We start from the raw sequence: 25506 nt of genomic DNA on the forward strand, positions 1-25506 counted from the left end.
GAACGGTCTTGGGGACGAGAATGAACACAGGTAGCCCAAGCTCAGTATGGCATTGTCGTGACTAAATGAAACGAAACGAACGCTTTCTAGAATTTCCATTGGAAACCTTGTCTCACATTCAGCAAGCAGCGTAAGAAATCCTTTCCCCATTCGCCAAAAGAGGAAAAACCCGGCTGAACGCAGGTTATTCTTAGGTTATTAGTCACAACAGTCACATACTGAGCCTGGCTGACCTGCGGAATGAAGTTGGAAAATTGGCGGGAAAATTCGCGGACAAGCTCGAATTTGGCCAGGTGACGTCACTACAACAAAATGGCGGCTGCGAAGGTAAGTTACTGGGTATCTTTGTTAGCTCAACTCTCGGGGCTACATTGAACACATTTGCCTTGACTAATACCGTATTAGTAAAAGCTTTCTTTTTTCTCAAATTCTAAGTGATAATTGAACGATTGAACGGGATGGTAATGTGTTTGAATATGTTTTTATTACAACACGTGGAAAGTTAAGCTTGAGCTTGCATCTGTTTGCATCGCTTAAGCCTATTTTGCATTATTGAACTTAAATTAAATTTACCTTCGATAGGAGCATCAACACACGTTGTGTTTCTTACGAAGTGAAGGGAAAGAGAAACATAGTCACAGTAATTAAACCGCCCAGTACAGCTGAAAAATATCATGCCTCCAGAGACGTTGACAGATCAGATGAAAACTGAAGGAATAATCGAACTATTTAAATAAATTGAGCCCAGTCTACTAAGTGGAACTGAATCAAGCGATCGAATACTATAGTTATAAAATGGTAAACTATAAAATATCGTTGCTGTCATTATTACTGCCTACATGTTGGAGTATTAAGCTACATGTATGTGGTATTCTGAGTTTGTTTACATTTAAACAGGATGCTGTTGTTATTATTTTGGATGTGGGGCCGTCGATGTGCCAAGCTCCCGCAGGTCATTCCACATCGCTGGAGGTTTCTGTGAAAGCAATCAATATGATCATACAGAGAAAGGTACATGTGTGTGTAGCTGTCTAGACACTCCTGCAGTGTGATGAGTATGGGCAAAACACTGATATTCTTCTCAACGAAACTAAGGGTGTGTTCCTTTGGAATGATCTGGATCAGGATCAGTGATCCAAGATCACTCGGATCATGGTGCATCAAAGGAACTGATGAATCTGTGACCAGAGTGGATTCATCGGTTCCTTTGATGCACCATGATCAGAGTGATCTTGGATCACTGATCCAAATCTGGATCACCTCAAAGGAACGCACACTAAAATCCACCTACCCTTACATGAACATGAAAGATACCTCTCAAATCCAGAAATTCTGAAGCACATATGTGTTCCTATTACAATTATCGAGAACTAATTGTAAACAGGCCAACCAGTGCGCTATTCAGGCTAACATTCGCACTATTCAAGCCAACCTTGAGCTATTCAGGCTTAACTTAAAAAATATTTAGTGAAACTTGTACATGTATACTAGGAATCAGGCAACCAAGCATAATTCTAATTTTGGTTCAAAATTGTAAACATTTACAAAAGACATGTAGACCAAGTCATTATTGTTTTGACGTCACAGCATGACTGGTCCCAGGTCCTGAATCTTGGTGGTTTCTTACCCAACTGAAAGGGCTAAAACCAGATGGCTAAAATGCGGTCAAGAAAAATGAAGTCCAATTTGTTTTTTTTTGATTTCCTTGTCATGATCTCATGTACAGTGTAGATTCCATCAAGCAAATAAAAAAATATCTGTCATAGACACTTTTTTCTTTGTTTAAAAATTTTTAAGTGTAGTTTTATTTTTACTTTCCTTTAATGTTATGTAAGCGAGTGCAGGAAAAGGCTGATTTTTTTTCCATTTATTGCTAGGCTTTCCTTTTCCCTTTTTGTCTTAGAAGAATAACATAGATTAGCTCATCAAACAAAGTTGTTTTTGCTATGCTGCACAAAACTAGTCTGTGGATTTTGGTATCAGTATGTGCACACGCACCACTGTTGGGTTGAACCGCCATGTTTTAGTGTTTGTGTTGGTGATGTACTAGTTAAGAGCCAGATTATTCCATGAGACACAACAGTTTGGATACCTGATGCCTGTGCTGGAGGTTTTTTCCACTTTATGGCAATATTTTGTTTTCAATTTTAGATTTTTGCAAAGACAAAAGATGAATTTGCTTTGATTCTGTTTGGCACTGAAGGTACGTGTATTGTTATTTCAAATGTTTTTCAAATTAAAATGAAATTCTTGATAGTCTTAATTTAGGAAGGATTCAAATTTATGATTCTGTTTTTTTCTTTGCTGAAAAAAGACATGCACAATTCAAGCCTATCAGTCCAGAATCACCAATGGCAGAGACTGAAGTAAAGAAGATTTATACTATTGTAAACTGATCCACTATTAGTATTCCGCTTATCTAGGCAGATCAGTTATTGTTTGAACTTTACAAATTCTGAATAATTTCTAAACTTACCCCTCTCGCCTTAATGTGTGTTTTCTCTGATTTATGCTGTGTTTGAAGATTCAGAGGTAATGGAAAGGTATCAAATTACACAGTTACATTCTTTTTTCCTAAAAAAATATCATAAATCATATTTATCTCAAGAGTAGCTGGCATGTTTGGGACTAACAGATGGCAATTTTTGCCACTCCCTGGAGCTGACGGAAAACACTGATACTGTTCCTTTGCTTTGATCGGCTTAATGTCATTTTTTATGATGTGGTAATATTGAAGGTGTGGTTTATATGTATGTGTATTACACAAGTTGTGTATTAACTTTCTTGAACAAATGTTTTTTTTTTTTTTTTTTTTTTTTTTTTAGGAACATCAAATCATCTGAATGATAATGATGAAGGCTATGATAATATAACAGTGGCACGTAATCTTGGTTTACCTGACCTCGAACTGCTGCGATTTGTTCATGAACAGATTACACCTGGTAGTGTATTTTTATTTGTTTTCTCTTTCAATAATCAGTTGTTCAATGAGAACTTACATTGCCCATAGGTCTGCTTTTACATGTAGGTTATGGGAAGTGAATATTAATGGCTGTAGGCAAGTGTGAAACTGTAAACACTCAGGGCTGTGGGGAAGGAGAACATGTGTAGAACTCTTGAAATGGATCTTCCTTTGAAACAGATGTCTTATGATATTTTTACAGGATCTAAATTCATTATTTTAAGTTTCTTGTCTAAAGTAATGGTAAAGTGAGATGGAAGTAGGCTGCTGAAGATTGGCCTGTAGCTGGCTGTTTTGGCCAGCTACCGGCCCTTATTGACAGCCCTACAGCAGCCCTGTACGTTGTTGGGTACAATATTACTTCAGGCAGTGAAATTTTTCTTTATCTTATTATTTACAGGTGGTGTTGAAACGGACTGTATCCTTGACTAAATACAAAATTATAAGTTATAAAATTATGCATACATGACTTGTACATGTGCTGTACATGTGTTGCATTTAAATCGCTTTCTGGCTTTTTAGTTTAGTCTACATGACTTATTCTGTATGGTGTTGATCATAATCAGAAAAACTACATGCAGTTCCTTTAAATCTTTACTGGCAAGGACTTTTTCCTGTGTGATATTTGGCCTTAATTCATCTTTAGTCATTGATGCTATTGTAGTTGGCATGGACTTGTTGCGAGAACAGACAAAGTGAGATCAATCTTTAGTTTTCGCTTTCTGTTAGCTTTTTAATACATCTTAAGTTAAAGAGTGGATAAAATAAACATTTGGAGCAATTTATTTATTGATTTCAGAGGCAAGAAGTGCGAGAAAAAGATGTACCTCTTTTCTGACCTTGGTTCACCATTTGGTAATGACCAGCTGGAGGCCATTATTGATGGCTTAAAGGAAATGGAAATCCACATGACATTAATGTGAGTGTGGAACTTTTTAACTTCCAGATTCACAGGGATGTACTGTAGCCAACAATATACAAAGTAGGCACCTTCCAAATTTCCCCAAGTCTTTGTTCGCTAGTGAAACTTCATTTTCAATGGCGAAATTTAATGGCTCTTACATGTAATGGATCATGTGTACTAAAGGCATCCTTGGTCGAGTGCTGATCAATACCCTTGAATTTGACACTCAATTGATACTCAATTGATACTTGATCGATGCTGGATTGACACTCCATCGACACTCCCTCGACACTTTGGTTGACCCTCAATTGATACTCTATCAACTTCTCGGTCGACAGTTGGTCGACAATCGACTAATTTTCAATCAATACATATAAGTCGATCGACAATTGGCCGACTATAAACCGATTGTTGATCAAGTGTCGATCAAGTGTCGACTGAGTATTGATTGGGATGTCGATGGAGTACTGATCAAGATGTTGATCAAGGGTATAGATTGAGAGTATCGATCGACACTAGACTGCAGATGCCATTAGTATGTGCATATCACATTGTATTTATGTAACTACAGACAGAATGACTGTCAAAAGTAGCCAGCTACAAAAATTGCCACCTATTTCATGATCTTGGCCAGCTAGTCGGTTTGAGTTATTTGACTGATTCTTTAGAAAGAGATGACACAATCAGTCATCTAGTCCAACAATAAACCTGTCTACTTCAAGACTTTGTGACAACCCTGTACATGTACTTCCTAGAATCAATTAAACCTTACAAGAGATGTACTTGCGTACACTGTACAGTTTTACATAGTGTGAGTGTGGTTCTGCCTTTGTTTTTCAGGAGGGAGGGGTATGGTGGTGGAAATGAGGAAGCCATGTACATGTAAAAATGAATCCTAATACTAGGTGGAGGCAGGTTCTGTAAGAATAAGACAACCCCAGCCATGGCCTTAATCCTGACCATTTGTCCTTTAGACACATACATGTATACTGTAATAATTATTATCACTGACAATTCTTTGCATGGAATTTACAAACCAGAGGACCAGATCTTCATGGTGATGATAATGATGATGGCAGTAGTGGCATTGATGAGAGTGGACCTTCAACATCAGCTGCTGATCACAGAAAAGAGAAGACTCCACAACAAGTTAGTGTAAAACTGTTATTAATAAATAATATTTAGAAATAGCCAAGCCTACAAGCAGAGCTCCTGGACTGGGTTGTTTAAAGCCTAGCTTTAGCTTGATATTTACTTTTGGTACCTCGAGGGAGGATGCTTATTTCTTTTTTGAGAAAAAACTGAATGTTCAAAAAAAAGTCGTTGTCCCTGGATCTAACAAAGTGCATTAACTTATAAAGTGATTACTTGTCTTGTCTGTATTGGCTGAATTTTTTCACCTACCTGCCAAGCATGACTTTTTGAAGTTAAAAGAAAAAAGATCAGTTTTTCGCAATCGTTTCACTGCCATGTGATGCTAGAAGCAACACCCAAACGAGGTTGGCCCGGCCACTCTAAAACTGCAAGATGGCTACAAAAACATGATAATGTGAAGGGCACAAAATACAGATGATGCTTTGAGCTTTAATTTTAACAAGCTTCCTATTGCATAAAAAACGTTATTAGTGCAAACTTGAGTGTGAAGTTACTCTCCGTCTTGAAGATTTATCGATAAGACACAATGCCAAGCTTGTTTGTCCCAAGCTGATTGCTGTAATCAGAGAAACCAGCGATATATAATCAAGTAGCTGGCAGAACCCTGGCAGTTGCTGACTTGTTTTGAAAACACTGTATAAGCACTCTTAACCACCTTTTGTATTTTGCCAGGTTTTGTATAGGGTCAACCCCCAAAATAGCCAACAAAAATATTCAACGAAGAACTTTGCCAGGTTTCTTAACCATTTCCCTCTATTAACTGTGGTTGTATCCCAATAGTCATTTTAGCCTGTTCCAGGCTCTTGGTCAGTGGGGATGATCGAAAAAGCGGGTGCAGGACAAGCAGAATCTTCCCACGCCCTCTACTTTTTTTACCAGAGCCCGCTTGTCCTGCACCCGCTTTTTCATCGCCGCTGACCGAGAGCGTGGAACAGGCTATAGTCATTATCACCAGCTGGAAAAAAAATCCTTACTAACATGATTGATAATATTGTAATTGAACTGAGTGGAGTGCAGTTTGGTCTGAAATCATACGCATGATTTCAAAATCGAATGAGCCTGCAACATTCTAGCACTTTTTGAGGGCATAAATTTCAGTGGGGGGAGGGTATTCAAGTTGTTGTTGACTGAAGAACACTGTTTTGTTGAACATACTTGACCTTGTTTGTAGGTGGCTGGTGAGAATTGTATGAGGCAGTTATTAGAGGCTTTAGATGGGGAGACATATTCCTTCAGGTGCTCTTTTATTTGTTTAATGCCACATATAACTGCTAACATTTTAGTATTTGGGGATAAGAGAAGCAAGAAAACTCCCCTCTTCTAGTCTTCTTTCTTTGTCATGTAGTGAGCACTAAAAGCTTAGAAAATATGAACCACTTGCTAGGCTATTACCGTTTAAGAAATAGAAAACTTGTACCATGTTTCTTTCGAGTTATAGAAACACAAGTGGAAGTTTGGGAGAATGAGAAATGCTGTGGGAACATGAGCTGACAAGCCGTAATCCCAAGACCATCACACTTACCATGAGCAATTTTTCAAGCACATTTTTAGTTATATTTACCTTAATTTGTTCTTAAATTTCAGTCATGTTCTTCCAATGCTGAGTTTTTTCCAGACAAGATCAATCAAACAAACAACAGTCTTCAGAGGACCCCTGGAAATTGGCTCACAGTTGAAAATTAACGTCTATGGATACTTAAGGGTAATCCGTCCAGTTCTTAGAAATTATTCCAGATATATTTCCTGAAAAAAGCCAATGCCATGCAAATAATTTGTATAAAGCTTGTTTTGTAATAAAAACTAAGAAGAAAGAAAAAAGAACGTCTTTTCTAATGGCCCTTTAGAGTCTGAGTTTCAAGTTTTCAAAGTTTTGTCTCTTTTTCAAAATAACTTTTTTCACTGTTAAGGTGAAAATTGTGAGCGAGCTTTCACGTTGTGCGGATTTAATTGCTATCGTTTAAAGCAGTTTCCTTGACAATCCGCTCGAAACAATCGTAACACAGCACAAAATCAGCCGTTATGACATCTGTTCAGAGTATTTATTTCTTGAACCATGATTTTAAACACAGTTTTTCTTTCAGAATGGACAAATGTGGCCGTTTGAATTGGAAAGGTTGAATGTTTGTTTTAAACGAACACAGCATTCGGGCAGCTGAATAAAGTTCCTTCTGAACAGATAATCCCAACCGTTCAAAAACCTGAATCCCATCAGACACCGTTGGCCGATCGAATGGCTGATTAGTTTTGTGTGAATAGATAGCAGCAGCCGTTCGAACAGCTGAATACTATTTTCCTGAATGGGTGATATTAGCTGTTCTAACCACCACAGTTTCTTTCAAACGGATAATATCAGCCGTTTGAGTGGCTGCATTTTTTTTTTCAAACGGATAACCTCAGCCGTTCGAACATAAAGCTATTTTTTCGAATGAATGAAGATTTTATTCAAATGGGTGACCTCAACCGTTCAAACGGATGATGATTTTTTGCGAACGGATAATTTCACCCGTTTGAACGGATGAAGATTTTTTTCGAATGGATAGCAGCTAGAAATTTTTCTGAGCGGATGATCCAATCTGTTTGAATGGCATCCCATTGATCACGAATGGGTGACAAATGGATGGCAAACAGCAAGCAGAAGGTTTTTAAGCGTTGAAACAGACAGCTGTAGTGTACGTTTTCGCGTGAGAGATCACATATGTAAGATAATTATCGAGTGATAAAAATATAATTAATTTTATGAATTTAACTTAGAAAGAGACCTAAAACAATGAGGCACAAAACAATGTTTTGCAGCTCTATCAGAGGCAGTTACAGATGTACATTACTGCAGAGGTGATTTTGTATATATGCTCTTTAATGTTAAAGGTTAAGGAGGAAAAATTGGCATCATGGAAGAAGCTGTCAGCTGTGTCGCAAATGTCGCCAAACCCTGACACAATGGAGGTACAAATGCAGAGGTCTCATCACTTGAATGATGAAGATGATACTGAAGTTGACAAAGAAAATGTTGCACAAGGTATTGAATGAAATTATGTAATGGAAAAAGTTTGTGAACAGTGTTCATGTACATACATAACTATTCTGACTTTCAATTACATGTTAAAAAATATTGCATAATTAACCTTCTTCCTGCTGCAAACTAGGTTATCGATATGGAAAGACAATTGTTCCGTTGACCAAGATTGACAAGGACGGCATGAAGCTTCCCACAGAAAGATGCTTGTCAGTGCTGTGTTTTACTTCAAATGAAAATGTAGGTGGTTGTTAAGTAAAAACACTACATGTCTAGCTTTCTATCTCAACAGAAAACCAGAAAACATTTCCCTGCTGTTTGAACAAAGTATCTTTAAATAATTCCCATGTGTAATATTGTTGATGTGTTAACTTTTTTATCCTCAGCTCTTTATCTACATGTACTTGTACAGTCATGTAGCCTAATATAATTGTTGAACACCCCTCTCTCACGAATTAACAAATAAAGAAGCCTTGACTGTGCTCTGTTCTGTTGTAAAGCACGCAGGAAGCAGTAGAGTGCGAAAGAAGTGTAGGGGAAAACATGAGACGTAGTCAAGTGTTTTTCCCTACTTCTTTATTGTTGCTTCCCATATGTTCTGTTTTTATTGCAAGTAAATTGTTAGTTGCCAAGAGAGCAGAAACTTGTGAGCATTTGAACAGTCACCCACCCCTTCCTCTTCCCCCCCCCCCCCCACAAATGTATTGTTAATAGTTATTATTTTAATGAGCTCAACAAAATACCTTTTGAACAAAAATTGAAGCCTAGGGCTTACTATCGGAATTTTAAGTTGTGTTTAAATAAATAGAATTAGTTATAAATAGTTTCACTTTGAAATATAATTTCTTTTGCAGATTAAAAGATACCAGTACATAAGCGAGAATGTTGTAGCTTTTGTTCCTCAGCCAGGTGACCAGGTAATTAATTATTACACCATCTGATCACTTTATTGCAATAAACTAATATGAATTAAATATGTAACAGCCAGGCCAATGGCCAGTTCTCTTTATGAGACACACCTGTGTAGATATCAAGACATGATTGATCATTGCAGTTATACACAACTTAAGCAGTTATGAAATTGAGCCTGCACCGGTATCACAGAGGTCATAGGTTCGAATCCCATTCAAGCCTGAATGTTTTTTTTTCAGGCTTAATTTGATAACTGCTTTAGCTTAAGTTGTGTGTAACTGCGAAGATCAATCATGTCTTCATATCTTTCTCTGCATGTAGTTCAAATAAATGACATTTTATATATTCACTTGTACATGTACACCTGTACAGAGGGAGTAATATCCAGTCCACAATGATGAATACAACTACTATGGTTCCCTGCAGGCAAATTTCATAGAGGGAATTGTCAATTTACAGATAAAAACCCTATTTGTACAACCTGTAGGTTTAAAGGAGTAGGTCACTCCAAAAACTGTGTATTTTTTCCATCACCAACAAAAAGTTCAAAGTGAGTTGAGTTACTCACCATTGTTTTAGCTTCAGAAGTGGATGCGATCCCAATGAAAAAGAAGTGAAAAGCTCGACACCAGAAGCCGCCATTTTGAAAGGATATTGAAGGCCAGGCCGCATATCCGTGACATCATTCCATCCGAATTGGCGCAAAGCCCAAAGGCTAAAGTTCTTTTTTTCTGTTCAAAATTCAGTTGTGAGCTAAAAAATTCAGCCCGGGCTGGAAAAGGAATCAAAAAGAATAGGGAAAGAGGAGTGACTTTCCTTAACTTGCCTAAAAAGAACAAAAAATTGCCAAAGAAGTGGTTTGAACAGCTACGTCGGGATGAGAGCTATGAAGCCACACATTGGAAAATTAACTGCGCTGATCATTCTTCACTTTCATCTACAACCGCAGTTCATATATGAATTATTTTATATAAACTTCACATCGTTTCACTCCTCACGGGAAGATATGAACTCAATTAAATTGACCTCGCTCCCAATGTGTGGCTTCATAGCTCAGTTGGTAGAGCATCGTACCGGTATCGCGGAGGTCACGGGTTCGAATCCCGTTGAAGCCCTGATTTTTCAGGCTTCTTTCCAATTGCTTACATTGGAAAATTAACTGCGATGATCATTCTTCACTTTCATCTACAACGGCAGTTCATGTATGAATTATTTCATATAAACTTCACAACGGTCACTGTGAGTAACTCAACTCAATGTGAACTTTTTATTGGTGGTGGAAAAAAATACACAGTTTTTGGAGCAACCTACTCCTTTAAGCTCTTGTTAATGTACATTCACAGTGTTAGTTACAATCAGATGAGATGAAATTAGCATTCATTAAATATTTGTTTTTTTTCAGCACGCAGCAGTTGCACTGTCAGCATTTATAAATGGCATGTATGAACTCAACACTGTAGCAATTGTAAGATATTGCCGACAGAAGAATGCTGCTCCAAAGCTAGGTTTCCTGTCTCCACACATCAAGCAAGACTATGAGGTACACATAAATAGTGACAGAAACATTTCAATCTCTTTAGTCAGATACTTAATTTAAAGATTCATACTGCCATGGTAACTGCAGCTACAGCTGTAGCATCGGTTAGAGGACTCTGACCCACACGAATGTGGCCAGGGTTTGACTCCAGTCTGGTTCCATATCCTTTGTTGGTTGAGTATTTAATTGATTGTTACCTTACTTACTCAGGGACTTTTTCTTTAGTTACCTTAGTTTTCTTCAAAATTCCAATTTGGCCTGGATAGGGAGCCCACATTGAAATCAACTTGCCTGCAATGATGCTGCTTCATGTCAGTTCTGTACTTTACAGTGAAAACATTTTGTTTATTTCCATCTCTTCCTGTTTGCTACGAGCATCAACTCAGACCCTAGACATATGCATGTATCCTCCAGTTGTAGCTGTATAGTTACATGTTGTCGGCAAAAGACAAATAAGTAGGAGTACTGTGTTAGTCAGGTAAAATTTTCAGCAGTCCTGAACCTTGGAGTATCTTCCTGACTCAAAAGTGGTGGCCCTCCTGTTCTTGCAGTTATTATACTCATAGCATATGGGCGGGTCTAAAACCTACATAAAAACAAAGAAAACTAAGCTTACTGACCCCACTGTATTAAAACATACGCTCTCCTTTAATATTTTTCTTTGCATAATTAACATTAACTTGATTTTCACTTGACTCCAGTGTCTCCTGTTCACTGCACTGCCATTTATGGAGGACCTTCGACAGTTCATGTTTGCACCTCTAAATGAAAACAAGAAATGGGAACCCTCTAGTGAGTCAGAGGACATTAATTTATTTATTATTATGAAATAATTTTTATCATTGATTATTAGTTTAATATTTAAAATTATCTCAAATTTAATTTCAAAATGTTTTGTACTTATATTTATCATATTAATTAATTACATTTTAGCATTAATTATTACTGTTTATAACTTATTGTAGATTGCTATATATTATGTACTATATAATCTGTTATTTTGTTGGCTTGTGTGTCTTATTTTTAGTTTCTCAAACACATTTTTTTGTTCTGAAAGGAGACAGAGAGGGCAAGATGTTTTGCACCCTGAAGCAAACTAAAAATAATAATGTCTGAATACTAAAAACATGTACTGTTTTTACAGAAGAAGACTAACATACAGTATACATGTAGTGTACTAGAATTTTTAGCATTAATTTATTAAACCTGTCAGTGATAGGTTCACATTAATTTTTAAAATTATTGTCTGGTTCAAAAAACTGAGGAGTTATAGCAGGAAATAACAGTTACTGTGATATTTTGAACTTGGAAGGGGTACAAAATTGATTGCTCAGGAGATTTCTATTTTCTCTTAAATCCTAAATATAGTAACACCTTCTATTTTACATGTAATGTAAGCAAATAAGCACACTCTTTGTGAATGGTAATCACCAGGCGAGCATATTTTTAATACTTTTAGGAGAGCAACAGGATGCTGTGGATAATCTCATCACTGCTATGGACTTAACAGATGCTCAGAGGTGAGGTGACTGTTTCATTAGCAGTGTTACTTTGATTTAGATAACTTACTGCATTGTCTTATATTATCTCTTAATCATATGGTAACAGTGTACTTTACTTTACAAAAATGAGCAATGAACAGAGAAAATGCTGTGAGTCATAACCTTTTCCACAAACACATAGTAAGTCAGCTGCTCAAAAAGCATTGTTTGAATTTACTTGTACACTGGCCGCTAAACTCCTTGATACTGAAGATTTTATATTATTTTATGTCCTGCAAAACATCTAGAATTTTATCTGACAAGGCCAAAACCTTGTTACATATATTGTGACTGTAATTTAATGATAGTCTTACTGGTTGATTTATTTTCAGAGATGAAGATGGGCAGTCAATAGAAGCACTGAAATGTAAAACAACGTTTAACCCAGTTCGACAAAGAGTTTTCCAGGTAAACATCAACAACTGATTCTATTTGTAATCCTTAGACAGTGATATTGTAGTGCACATAATTATTCTTTTTTGCCATGCATGCAAGGTTTTATTTAGAAATGTTAAAGAATTAAAACCAAACCATCAATGTTTGGCCCCTTTAAACTTAATTGCTGTGGTCAATATTTTTTTTCATTGTTTTCAGTGCATTCAACATCGTGCTCTAAATCCAGATGACCAGTCTTTACCAGATTTGGAGCCTGTTATTGCAAGGTAGACTCGCATTGTATTTGTGTGTAATATTTGCGAAACAAGAAACTCTGATCATTCGAACACTGACTGCCATACTCTAGACTTCCACATTCCTTGGTTACTTGACCACCAAATTAAGCTCATCCAGTACATCCAGCTCAGCTGCTTGCATAGTGACAATTGTTATTGTACATTCTCAGAAACTCATAAAACGTCACTTGGCATCTTAAAAATTTGATTTGAGACTGGCTTTTAACTGGCCAGCATTATGAAAGTGATTGTGGTGTGACTACCGTATTTTCCTGTGTATAAGTCGACCTTTCGAGACCTCAAAAATCAGTCCAAAAATTTGCCCTCGACTTATACATGGGTCAAAACTTGAGATCCAAGCGCCAGTCAAATAATTAGCATAATAATTGTCTTTCAATGTTAACAAACATGTAATAAACAGCAGTACAGTTTACAGTGTATGTTCGTTTAGCGATCTGTTTCTCTATATATATCAGAGCTTCAAGTTAAAATGCATCAACATTGATCCGCAAAATGTTAACCTGAGTCTCGTAGACACTCACTGGCTTAATTTTGTCATAACGAACCAATATTTTTCCTGTAAATAAAGCTGTAGTCAAGCCGCTCAGAGAAAACATCCTCCGCGCTCTGAACTTGTCTGCTTAGTAACCTGGCAGGATACGAGTGCGAGGATTTCAAGGCTTGGCTACCAAGTTCCCAACACACGCGTTGCACTTTGTTTATGGAGTCATTTTGAAAGTCTTCAGCTTCTTTGGTGTTTTGTCTGTCTTATAAAGCCACTTTTAATCTCTTTGCACTTAAAAAGGTTCATTTGAAATCCTTATGTTTGATTTTGTGAGCATTTGACAAAAATTATTATCGAAAAGTCCACATGCACGTGTTGCTAAACTGGGTAAAACGCTTGTATACGTGCCATAATACGCTTGTTAAAACTGCATGTTGAAACTTACTGTCAGTGATTTGTTCACATATCTGTGGTAACTGAAAGATAATTCTAAGAAATACAAGATATGTTTTCCAAGAAATTCTTACCTGGAAATTAAGAAAATCCAGCTTTTGGCCTCAGAAATTGGGGGTCGACTCATACACAGGATCGACTGATACACTGGTAAATACGGTATGTCTGGGCCAGAAATCTCTCCAGGAAGATAAAAGATGCTTTTTCTGAAATAGTGCCTTCTCCGAAAAGTGCATTCTGGCTAATTCATCGATTTGGCAGTCTTGTTTAGAAAGCCGTTCAAAATTTGTTGTGTACCGTATGATGTATATAAAACTTTCTGTGTTGTATGTTACCAACTAAGGGAAAAGTTGTTCTTACAGCTACCATCCTTGTTGATAATTTTAGTTGAAAAATAAACCACAGGAGTTTCCTGACAATTTGCTTTCTTACTGGTAACTTCTCTATCAATACTGAAAATACCAGATAAGGCAGAGGACAGCTACATGTAGGGCATTGCAAGATGAACTCACAAATAAACTGAGTAAATGACAAATGAACATTGACTAACCCACTGACTGCCCACTGGGAAAAGGATTGTTTTGGAAGAATGTAGCACAAGAGAGTTGGGGTGTCACTAGATTTCGAGTGTTTTCCATAATGCCATAGAACCTTTAAAAGTAAACCACTGTAAAATAATGTTATTTGCAGTTACTTGGAGCCCAGCACAGAATTCAAAGCAAGGTGTGCTCCAGAGTGCACCAAAGTAAAGGTTAGAAACATAGGACTCTTTTTGTTCCATATTTAAGGAAGGAGTTTGCACAGTCAATGACTCTGCGATGAAGTTTATTAACAAAAATTGTCATTGACGGTTAGAATGAACTGATTGAAATTTTTTAGTGCATCTGTGTTTGTTGTGTTATTAGGATATGTTTTGTCTTGTAAAAATTGAGAAGAAGAAAGGAACTGCAGCTGATAGCATCTTCAAAGCAGTGTATGTACATTGTATATGTATGTTGATGTCATAGTTAAGTGGTTGATGGATTATTTATTTTGTTTTTTATATGTTGTTTAGGGATGTTCTTTTGTAGGTTTATTTGTTCTTAAGGTCAGAATGATTTCAACCTGTAGATTGATTTGTTTCAAAGGGAAGGGTGAGTCTGGGACCAGTAACTTACATGTATTGGACCAATGAGTATGAGGAAATTTACAATGACTGCTTGCATGGCATAGTGGAGATGATGGTGGACTACTAAGTCAGAGAAGAAATAGAGGGGGTTAGGGTTAGAGTTAGGGGGGATTGATATGAGATCCTGCCAGGGTAGGGTAGGTTAGGGTAGGGTTAGAAACTGAGAAGGGTGAGTGGTGTGTGTTATTCTTTTTGAGACCCCCCCCCCCCAAAAAAAAAAAAAAAAAAAAGAAAAAAAAAATTAGAATTTAACCTATATGTAAGCTGAAACAAAGTAATCTAGGTTGAAATAGTTCTGACCTAAAGAACAAAATTAATTTAGCTACAACATAAATGTACCGCCAAGATCCGAAACAGGTGGAAAGTTTCTATCTAATGGCAGCTACTAGTCGTGTGCCTGATTTCCCTTGTTCCCAGCTCTCACAAGTACTAGAGGGGGTGGGGTGCAGAGGTAGGGTCTTTGAGGAAAGGTGCTGGCATTACTTCTCACTTTTTACTTTTTTTTACTTTGGTCTTTACTGGGGTTGTTTTAGGCATTTAAGGTGTGGTGGCGTAATGGTTAGTGTGCGTTTTACTGTATATTCTTTTATTACAAGTCAAACAACTACCAACATCACTTTGCAACAACATTTCATTATCTTTAGTGGAGATGAGTCAAATGGTGAACCATCAACCAGCAGAACAGATGTTCAAGATGAAACTGATTTTAGCATGGCAAGCTTGGCAAAGAGAGAAGTCACACAGGTATGTGTTAATTATTTACCAGGGTTCTCCTGAAAATTTGAAGTAGAGGGAGAATAACTTTGAGTAGGTGGCGAACAATGCTGATAAAAAGACGTGGAATGGTGTTATTGGAGCCATGTGGAGGGGGGGGGGGGTAACCGCAACCTTTTATTGGGGGGTCCGGGAGCCTCCCCAGAAAAATTTTGAAATTGGGGTTCTAAAATGTGCATTTCAGTGTATTTTAAGCAATCATGGTTTTGTTCCTTGTTAAAGAAAAGCAATTTCACCAAGAAAAAAGAAGAAATCTTCGCACTTATTTGTTCTCGAAAATCCTCCATGTGCGAGCCAAGCACTGGGTTGCATGTCACTATGTTTAAAGAACTAATTAAATTACGCGTACATTCACTGGAGATAAAAGAACTAATTTTAATTATATTTTTGAAAGAAAACAACTTATGACCTTCATTTGTGCCATCTCTATTTTCTTTTCAATTTATCCCTGGTACTGAACAGCGATTGCTGGGTTTTCGCTTCATTTTCAGAGGAAAAACTGAGCTTTAACTTCACCCCGGTTGTCAAATATTCAGTGCTGCTGTCACGGCTCAGTGCCCACGTCACGTTTTTGGTGGCAATTCTCACGGCCCGAATGATTTCAGATTTCTTTTATCTTACAGCTATGTATTTGTTGAGAAAATTAGACATATTGTTTTTATGCTTAATTTTATTGACGGATAGGCTCACATTGTTACAAATAAAATTTTTTTCATAATTTATTTCCTATAAGTGGCCGGCGTGCCAAGGGCGACTAGATGGCGAATTTTGCCGGTCGCCGGAGCTTACGGAGAACTCTGTCTTTACCCCAAGGGTATTCTCTTCCCCAAGGGCTGCCAACCAATTTTAGAATGATCCTTCAGAAAGAGTTAGAACTCTACTGCAAAAACCAAGCTCTGCAGCCACAGCCACACAATGTAGACAAAAGTTGCAGCAAAATCAGTAAGCTCTTTACTAAGGTATACGTAAAGTATAAACTTTACAATTTACTATTGAAACAATAAGCTTGATTTGTGAACATTATTTTGTTTCCATTTCATTTTACCTCCATGTTTTCCTTGGACAGAATAAAGGCAAAAACAAAATTTGTCACTCTTGTTGCTAAGTGGGTATACCTTCTGATATTTACCACTGTGCCAGTGCAAACAGTTAATGTAATTAAGGACAAACAAGTTGCTGATTAATCCAGTTATGTCTACTTTCAGGTTGGTACAGTTGACCCTGTTGGAGATTTCCGCACTATGATCAGTCAAAGGGATGAAGATAGGTTTGATGAAGGTATGTTGTCTCCTCAGTCCCACAGAATTGGCGAACCATTCTTGAAGTGAGTCATTTAACTTTGCCAAAATATCAACTTTCAGTGTGCAGAGATTTGAGATATCTTAAACTAATAAAAGATTAGCCAAGTAATCTTGGTTCCAGATGGCAGTGAGTAAATATGAATTTTGTTATTGCAGAGATCAAATTCTGCAGAAAAAAGTAAAATGTTGAAAGCAGTTACCCATGCAAATGCCGAGTGTTAAATATTTATCATGAAGATTCTCCAAGAGGATTATAAATATTATTTTAGAATTAAATTGTGTTCATATTAATTTTTAATACTATTCTTGTTAACTTTGCTTTTCCTTTGTTATTAAATGTTGCAGCTGCCAAACAGATGAGGGAGCGTATCCTGCAATTAGTTCTGGATTCATTCAGAGACCAGTTTTATGCTAAAGCCTTAGACTGTGTTAAAGTTCTCCGACAAGAGGCCATAAAGGTATACATGTTGCATTATTAACTGCCACTCAGGGTCAGATCAACTAATGTAATGGGTTATTTGAGGTTTCATGTTAAAAAAATGGCAGGATTAATGCATTTAACATTTTGCACATCCTTCAGTACGAACCTCGTCATTTAAGGGCCTGTTTACAAGGAGGGAGGGTCACCCTAGCAGGCAGGTTAACCCTAGCTGGAGGGCAAAAGATAGCCCGAGTTTACAAGCAAAATTTTACAACCCGGGACAACTTAATGCGCGGTTACACTCAAAGGGTCTGGAAACAATTAGAAAGTTAACTGTGGGAGGCGGGTTAACCCTACTTGAAGTGTTTACAAGGGAAAAAGTTAACCCACCTGCCAGGGTAACCCTAGGGCACAGATAGGGTAACCTGCCTACCTGGGTAACCCTACACTTGTAGCTGCCTTGTAAACACAATGAAGAAAAAAAGAGGAAATGTATGAGTGCTGGTGTAACCCGCTTGCTAGGGTAACCCGCCTTCCAGGGTAACCCTCTCTCCTTGTAAACAGGCCTTAAGATGCCTGTTGATCCATGTAAACATTAAATTAGTAGGTAAAGATGTTGCTTGATGTTCTTCTTTGTTTGATATTTGAAGTGTGATGGTCCTTAGGATGGCCACACAACAAACTTTTTCGAAAGTCATATTAGCCAATCACAGAGCAAGAGTTGATTGATGGTCATGCCTCCTTGAACAGTACTAGTGTTGAGCATGGTAATTGGTTTATTGATGGTTTGCTTAATCGTTTTCTTTCGTTGAAGTCAAATAGTTACAGATCAAAAATTAATGAAGAAAGTTTCGCTGTTACCGCCGAAGAACAGTATTTTATTTTTGTTTTATTTTGATTGTGACGTTTCGTGTCAATGACATGAAGTAGCTTGCAAAACTTTGTAACCACCCGGACGGACTCACGTGGAACTGATTTTGTAAAACTTGGACGTGTCTTTGGTTATTAAAAAAGTGTTAAAATCAAATTTGTTGTTGTTATGCGAGTTCATTGGGGACTGAAGAAGTAGCGGCAACATTCGCCCTTAGAGTCCTTCATTTCCTAAAAGTAAACCCTGAAATGACTGAATGCTGCTTTCATTTACAAATCACATTCTTTGTTTGCCTAGTTAATTATTGGAACTGTTGAATCAGGATCATCAGTTGAGAATAATCTACAAAAACAACACTGAACAACACAATGAACTAAAGTTGCAATATTCTATGACATACTAAAATCGTGTTCCTTTGACATTTCATTCCAAAGCATTTAGACCAATTTTAGGGCCTGTGCAGTACCATCCTCAGATTCCCAGGGACAGATAGTCGGGTCAGGGGCAAGTTAAACTGGACAATAGCAGTGTGAATGAAAGTTTACAAGAAGTAATGAATGTTTGCTCTTGCATGTATTGTTTGCACTGCTTTCACCCATTTGACTTCCTCCTGACCTGATGTTCTTCCCCTGGGTCCCTGAGGTCAATGGAATACAGGCTTTGAGAATTCAATCCTATGTTAAGTGCTCTGGATTGTTTGGGTAAGAGAACACTTAATTTCTTTCAAGAGTTTCCAGAATTGAGTATTTGCAAATGTGATCATAGCGACTCTCAAGGAAGTCACATGAACATCTTTCTAGTATACAACCCTCCGACAGTATATCTTTCCTTACGTCAATGAAATGCTGAAAATGGAATTCCACAAAATCTTAATATCTGGTTGCATACTAAGAGAAACCCAGTTTGATTTGACAAAAGGCAGATCCATCAAACAAATTTGTACCCCATGATTGGCTTACTTGTATGATGGTGGCTTAGGTAAGGTGGATCATACTGTAATTTATTGTCACCGAACTCTTTGTGTATTTCAGAAATTACAGTGTATGTAGTGTTCTTTTGGTAATAGTTATACATCAAGGGTGTTGCAATCATCATTATTAGATTATAGGTGAATTGCCATCTTGGTTCATGTTTTAAACAATTATTGGATGAGGTTTTGTGATATCCGGAATAATCAAGGTCGAGGTCAGTGTTATCAGCCAAAGCCGAAGGCTGAGGCTAATAACAGTTTGATTGTTGTAGTGATTGATTATTGTCATATAAAAGCAACTTAACTACACTGTAGCTGTATTCCTTTGTAAAATAATTATATATATTTCTCAAATCTGCTTTTTTTAAGGCTGGTGAATCTGGAATGCTAAACAAATTTCTTCAAGAAATGAAAGAGAAGTTAATAAACCAAAGAGGGCATGAATTTTGGCTTCTGTTGTCTAAAGGTTGGAGAATGATTCAGTCATGTGTACACATATAGCTATAATTTTTCCTTGAATAACATAAAGAAATGAAAGACGTTCATCATGTGTTTGATTTAGGAGAATTATATGTGTCCACCAGATCACAGAGAATCCATAATACTGGTAATCCTTTTCACAAGTCATAAACAAAATCATTACCTCCAGACATGACAGAAATAATTTATTGTGAGAAAGAGACTTGCTCTTGCAAATTAACATTTCTTTGTGACAAGGGTGTACTAATTTAGCCAAATAGACAAATCAGCTTTAGTAACCAAATCATGGTTACATGTAATAGAGGGAATGGTTATGAAGCCCAAAAAGCCTCAAGGAGCAAACAAAGATGCTAAGATGTTGGAAGGTCTGGGAGTGTGCACAATATTTTGTTTCAACCAAGCCAAAAAGGCAAACAAAAACATATAACAAAGAACTTTGCCGCTCTCCACGGCAATTCCCCCTATTAACTATTGAAAAATATCAAGCTCAAGTATCCATTTCCAGGAGAAACTGAAATAGAACTTCTGGGGAAGATGTGCAATGCTTGTCTGCCCGTACAAAATGGGCAGTGCTGTTGCAGTGCTGCAGAACAGCTTCAGGAAGTGCTGTAAACCCGCTGTGAAGTGGCTGGATGCAGCAGTCACAAATTTTGGCTGCTAAATGCTGCCAAGAGCAGCCATTTAACTGCTTTAAACAGTGATTTGACAGTGGCACAGACATTTTCAGAAATCACAATCAGCGCTGCGGAAAGGCTGTAAATGGGCTTCAAATATGCCAAGAATGTGTTTACGAGATATCAGTTTACAGTATATCGGAAGCGATAAGAAGTGCTTTAGCAGCGGTGAGGAAAACTCACAAAATTGTGATTGTCATTGCGTGATGGCTGCAAATTGGCTTCAAAAATTTAAAGAATGTAGATATAGAATACGATGTCGCAAGAAATTGACGACTGTTTAATTGTATGTTGCAGATGGTTAAAAAGATGATCAATTACGTAGATGCCTACTAATGCAGTCGGGAAGTGTTTTCCAAAAAACTAGATACCAGGCAGTCTGAAATTATTATAGCCTGAATTTCCACGGAAAAACTAATTCAATAGACCAATTTCGATACCTGGCAGTCTGAAATTATTATAGCCTGAATTTCCTTGGAAAAACTAACTCAATAGACCAATTTCGATATATTAAAATTCAGCCTAAAACAATAGACCTCAGTACGAGGCTCTGGGAATAACTACAGAGTTTGTGGAGTTTATTCCACAGAGCCTCGTGCTGAGGTCTATTGTGTTGGGCTGAATTTTAATATAATTATCGAAATTGGTCTATTCTTCCTTAGAGTAGCATATCTTTGTTTAGAAATGTCAAGCGCTTTCGAGTATTATTTTGGCTTTGTAGTTGAGGAAATTTACAAATTACAGTTGAACCCCTCTGAGAGTACTCGATATTTGTTCCGAAATGCTAAGCGATTCTAAGTAATGTTTTGGTTTTGTAGTGGACAAATTCTCTTAGCTTCAGCATACATACTATATGAATCTCGACTCACAGGTACAGTTGTTAAAAAAAGCTAGATACCCGACAGTCTAACATTTTAAACCATGAAGTCCTTGACTATTGGGAATGTTCTATTTTTTCAATTTACATCTATTACAAACCCACTTTTTTAACTGGCCATCGAATATCGACTGAATAAGCTCCTTTAAATAATAGCTTTATAGCCAACAGTTCTGAGAACTGTAAACTCCGCCATCACTCAGTAGGTCTTCAGTCACTTTGTCATGTTATGTGCTTCCATGCCCTGGAAATGTGAACAAATGTTCAATCTAGTTAGAGGGCTGGTTAGTTCAGAAATCCCTTGACATTTCTACACAGATGTCAAGCATTCTCATCAGGTTGGAGTGAAAATTTTGCTGGAAAATCGGAAAGAATTTCTGACTGCTGGATATATATATATAGTTTTCTTCAGAGAAAAACCAGCTCTGCCAATTTGTGAATTGCAAACCCAAAACATTGCATAAGATAGTTTGTTGTTTCTCACCAAAGTTCAAAATACTCAAATACTGTTGGGAGGTTTCTAATCATAACAATTTATTTTGTGGAAATTAATTATCTATGAATTTTTGACTGCTGGGTATCTAGTTTTTTGAACAACCACGACCATGAGTCGAAATTTTTATAGTATGCCGAAGCTAAGAGAATTCGTCCTCAACAAAACCAAGACATTGTAGAATCATTTGCTATTTCTGAACAAATATAGAGTACTTTCAGAATGTTAAGGCGCAATCATAACTATTTGGGCAAATTTTGTGCCTTAAGTCACGCATTCCAGAATTGAAGTACAGCAAACTGCGAAGAAAAGGGTTTACAACATACCTGAAATTGCTGTAATCTCTGAATCATAAAGCGAATCCTCGATTTTTTGGCCTGATCTTCTTTCCCTTCATTTTACAGGGCAAGTAATCCCTTCCTTTAGTACACCATTAAACTTAATGTCAAGGACAATTTATGTCATCGGTCTCCACAACACTGAACTGTTTTTCATCGATCCAGAAAAAAAGTGCATCACATCACCAAAGATAAATAGTTCAACTATCTGTATCACAAGGCCAACTGAAACCTTCTGCTTCAATGCAACAGCTTCAATATTCAACTCAGCTCTCGATCAGTTTGAAATTAGCAGGCCAAGGGTCAGTTACAATGTATGCACGCGATACACTATATTTTGATTGGCTTAAGCTAACTTGATTGACATTCATGATTAAGGATCAGGTGTGTACAGTAGCAGGTCACAACAGATTATTTTCAATTGGTCAAAGATAACTGCCATATCAAGGCACTCCAGGCTCTCTTGTATTGTTTGCATCTACATGCCTCCGTTAACTGATGAAATACATGTACTGTATAAAACCCTGAACATAAAAACTGAAAATAATTCTTGCCACCTGACAACCTTGCTGGATTCGTGTATTGCAGTTGATTGAGATGAACCAGTTTTTCCAAAGTCTTTAACAAGGCACTTGCTTTGTCACAAAAGGCATGCTCTGCACGCAACAAATCAGGCGGCGCATCGCATTGAACCATGCCACCAGTGATTGTTTTTAAGTGTCAAAATATGTTGATTTACTAGTTGCAATCTAGCAAGATTCCTAGTTTGTATAATCTGGCAATTTAGGGCTATTTATAAACTGCGCTTTGCAGCTGCTAGCAGCTATTTCACAGCTATCGGTGGGCTGCCAGACAGCTGCAAAATGTTGTGAAGCGCTTTGAAGGGCTGCACAACATTTTTGCAGCCAGCTGCAACTTTACTTTGGCCGTGGAAAGTCTTGTGAAGCGCTGCAAATTGGCTACATATCAGCTGTACAGCTAGTTTGAAGCGCTTTTGTGGCACTGCACAGTGCTGCTCGTTTCGTACGGGTGTTATCTTTAACTGAAAAGATTTGATGTTATGCATGTAGAAGCAGAGCATTATTACTTTCTGTTGTTTGGCAGAACAAGTAACACTGATCAGTCAAACTGAAGCACCTGACAGCAACGTCACTGAAGCTCAAGCTAAAGAAGTGAGATTTGTACCTTTATACCTCTGTACATGTAAATATTCAACTCGTGTAGCTGATACTAAAAATTTTCCCATTTTGTGTTTAACATTATTTTTTCTCATGCATGTGCAGCTGTATATGCATCATGTAAATTCCTGATAAGAAAATCTTTTTTGTAAAGCACAATTTTACAGGGAAGTTCTGTTCTTGATTTCATGTGTACGTATTACCTAGGAAACTAATTATCTCATAGATAATACAATGTACATATATTTGCTTCAGACAAATATTTTCAATGTTTTACTTAGTTCTTGGAAGATGGAGCAACTGAGGAGGAAGAAGCTCCTATTGATGACACAATGGAGGATGCTGATGATTTGGTATGTACATGTACTGTACATGTATTTACTTTTTTACATCTGTATTTTCAACATGAAAATACAATTGGAGTGATTGCATACTCATAAAACTATGAACATGAAGCTAAGTCCAGTAACAGAGTACTTGTCAACTGCTTTTTACAACAAAAGTTGTACCAGAATTTGGCTAAAATGGTTTAAAGAAATACGCATCAGTAACGGAGGTTAGGAAATGTTCTGATTACCTGTATCACACATCAGGGGTTTCATTTAACATTTTTAACAGAAGGGCAACTGGTTTTCATGCACAGGCGGGCAAAACTATTTGATTTGAACTTCTTTATAAGAAGAACTTTCCACTAGATATTCAAACCAGGGGGGCAAAATCACCTTCACAGGCGGTCATTATGCTCAGTGCCCAGTCCTTAATGAAACCCCTGCTAGCTTAAACTTTTCAACTGGCAAGTGGGTATCATAAAACCACACAGTGAATTGGTACAATGTAAATTGCTAAAAAATATAATATGTACTGGGTGATACTGTTAACTTATTTTATCTTTTTGATATCCCAGCTGGAGATGATGGAGTGACAGTGACAGCAGTGCACAGAAGACAATAGCATGTGCCTGAGTATACAGCACTTCAAAATTGGATGTGTCTCAATGCACAAAGAAAAATGAGCATGTCTTGTTTCAGTCATCTTACACACTGGATGTCTGCCATGATACTAAAGTGATGCTTGAACTTGCTTAACAAACATCATTTCTTTGTAAACAAGTAAGGAATATAATATAGTTCCATTGCCGGGGTAACTTTCAATGACTGCAACTGCATTAGTTCACAATGATCTTTTGGAGGGTTTGGATGAATGCAAGAACACAAAGTGTGCTTGAAGGACTTGATTAAATAATATTGATGATCAGTGACATTTAGTTATAGTATAACTTAATTACCACTTACACCGGCAGATAATCTGCACTCACAGATAAACCACACCCAGAGTTAGGCAACTGATAGGAGAAATGCAGCTATATTATTAATTTACAAGTACAATATTATGTTATTATTTTGTAATAATTACTATCTTGTTGAAATGTGTAAAGTTGCATGACTTGTATGTATTTTGGTTCAATAATTATACAGCCTTTATGAAAGCAGTCAAGATTAGCTTTCCAGTGAACTTCACAATGAAGAGGATTCATATTAAATTTGACTTGCTCAGTAGTTCGGTCTGTAACCATTTCTGATCTCTGTTTTTGGTTAACCAAGTTTGCAAGTTGGCATAGATAGACTTGTCTACCCCTTTTAGATGTGAACTGAATGACATGCAAGATCGTATATGAATAAACACTGCGGAAAAAATATTGGTGTGAAACAACAGATGGGAGTCATGTTAGCGGGTCATGGCTGGTTTCTATTGGTTCATAATAACCATAAGCATAAGCAGTTCACACATGCAGATGCAGTAAGATACATGTATGTTGCTTGTGCTTATGCTTGTGCACTAGTGAAAACCAGCCTTTATAGGGTAATTTTTACATGGGCTGCATGAAAAACTGCTTCATGAGTTCAAGCATTGTGCATTTTCTTACTAGAAGGAGAGAGCATTGTTCATTTAACCGGAGTGCTGGAAAACAATAGACACTCGCAAGCAGTGTATCCTGCATCATGCTTTGCACATTTGCTAAACCAGCCAAAAGCATGAGCAAGAAACACATTTACCACAGCAGTTCCCTAACAAATCATAATTCTTCTAGTTTGTTTATTGTATACAAATTATCACAAGTACATACTTGCAATAATTTCAAAGTCATATGAAAATCGCTGTATGTTGGGGGGTGTATGTTTCTATCAAAATTTTAATGAATATTAAATTTGAGGTGTTTACAGTGAGGCAGTTTTCCACGTCACTCTCCCTACCAGGACACCATGACTTTGCAATGAAATATGATTCAATAAATTATGTTAGTACATGG

At 37.2% G+C, this 25506-nt stretch overlaps 1 protein-coding gene across 1 annotated transcript; it reads left to right on the top strand.

The window, feature by feature from the left end:
• The first annotated feature begins 297 nt into the window (after window positions 1-297).
• LOC145494722 (DNA repair protein Ku80-like) lies at window positions 298-25263 on the top strand. The gene is made up of 27 exons (XM_081474287.1): window positions 298-327; window positions 898-1011; window positions 2152-2203; window positions 2826-2942; window positions 3363-3380; window positions 3609-3657; window positions 3762-3881; window positions 4907-5015; window positions 6193-6257; window positions 6606-6723; window positions 7887-8037; window positions 8165-8274; window positions 8889-8951; window positions 10349-10486; window positions 11185-11275; window positions 11943-12003; window positions 12357-12432; window positions 12619-12686; window positions 14344-14404; window positions 14559-14626; window positions 15466-15565; window positions 16801-16873; window positions 17242-17354; window positions 19528-19624; window positions 23125-23192; window positions 23480-23551; window positions 24103-25263. The coding sequence occupies exons 1-27, from the start codon at window positions 313-315 to the stop codon at window positions 24118-24120; spliced, it is 2205 nt and encodes a 734-aa protein (XP_081330413.1). The 5' UTR covers window positions 298-312; the 3' UTR covers window positions 24121-25263.
• Window positions 25264-25506: the final 243 nt, after the last annotated feature.

The sequence above is a fragment of the Orbicella franksi genome, chromosome 8, assembly GCF_964199315.1.
Source record: "Orbicella franksi chromosome 8, jaOrbFran1.1, whole genome shotgun sequence".
Taxonomy (NCBI): domain Eukaryota; kingdom Metazoa; phylum Cnidaria; class Anthozoa; order Scleractinia; family Merulinidae; genus Orbicella; species Orbicella franksi.

Coding starts and splice junctions, on each gene's coding strand:
- LOC145494722 (XM_081474287.1), top strand. Junction 14,627..15,465: donor GATAGCATCTTCAAAGCAGT/GTATGTACATTG, acceptor CATTATCTTTAG/TGGAGATGAGTCAAATGGTG. Junction 15,566..16,800: donor CAAAGAGAGAAGTCACACAG/GTATGTGTTAAT, acceptor GTCTACTTTCAG/GTTGGTACAGTTGACCCTGT.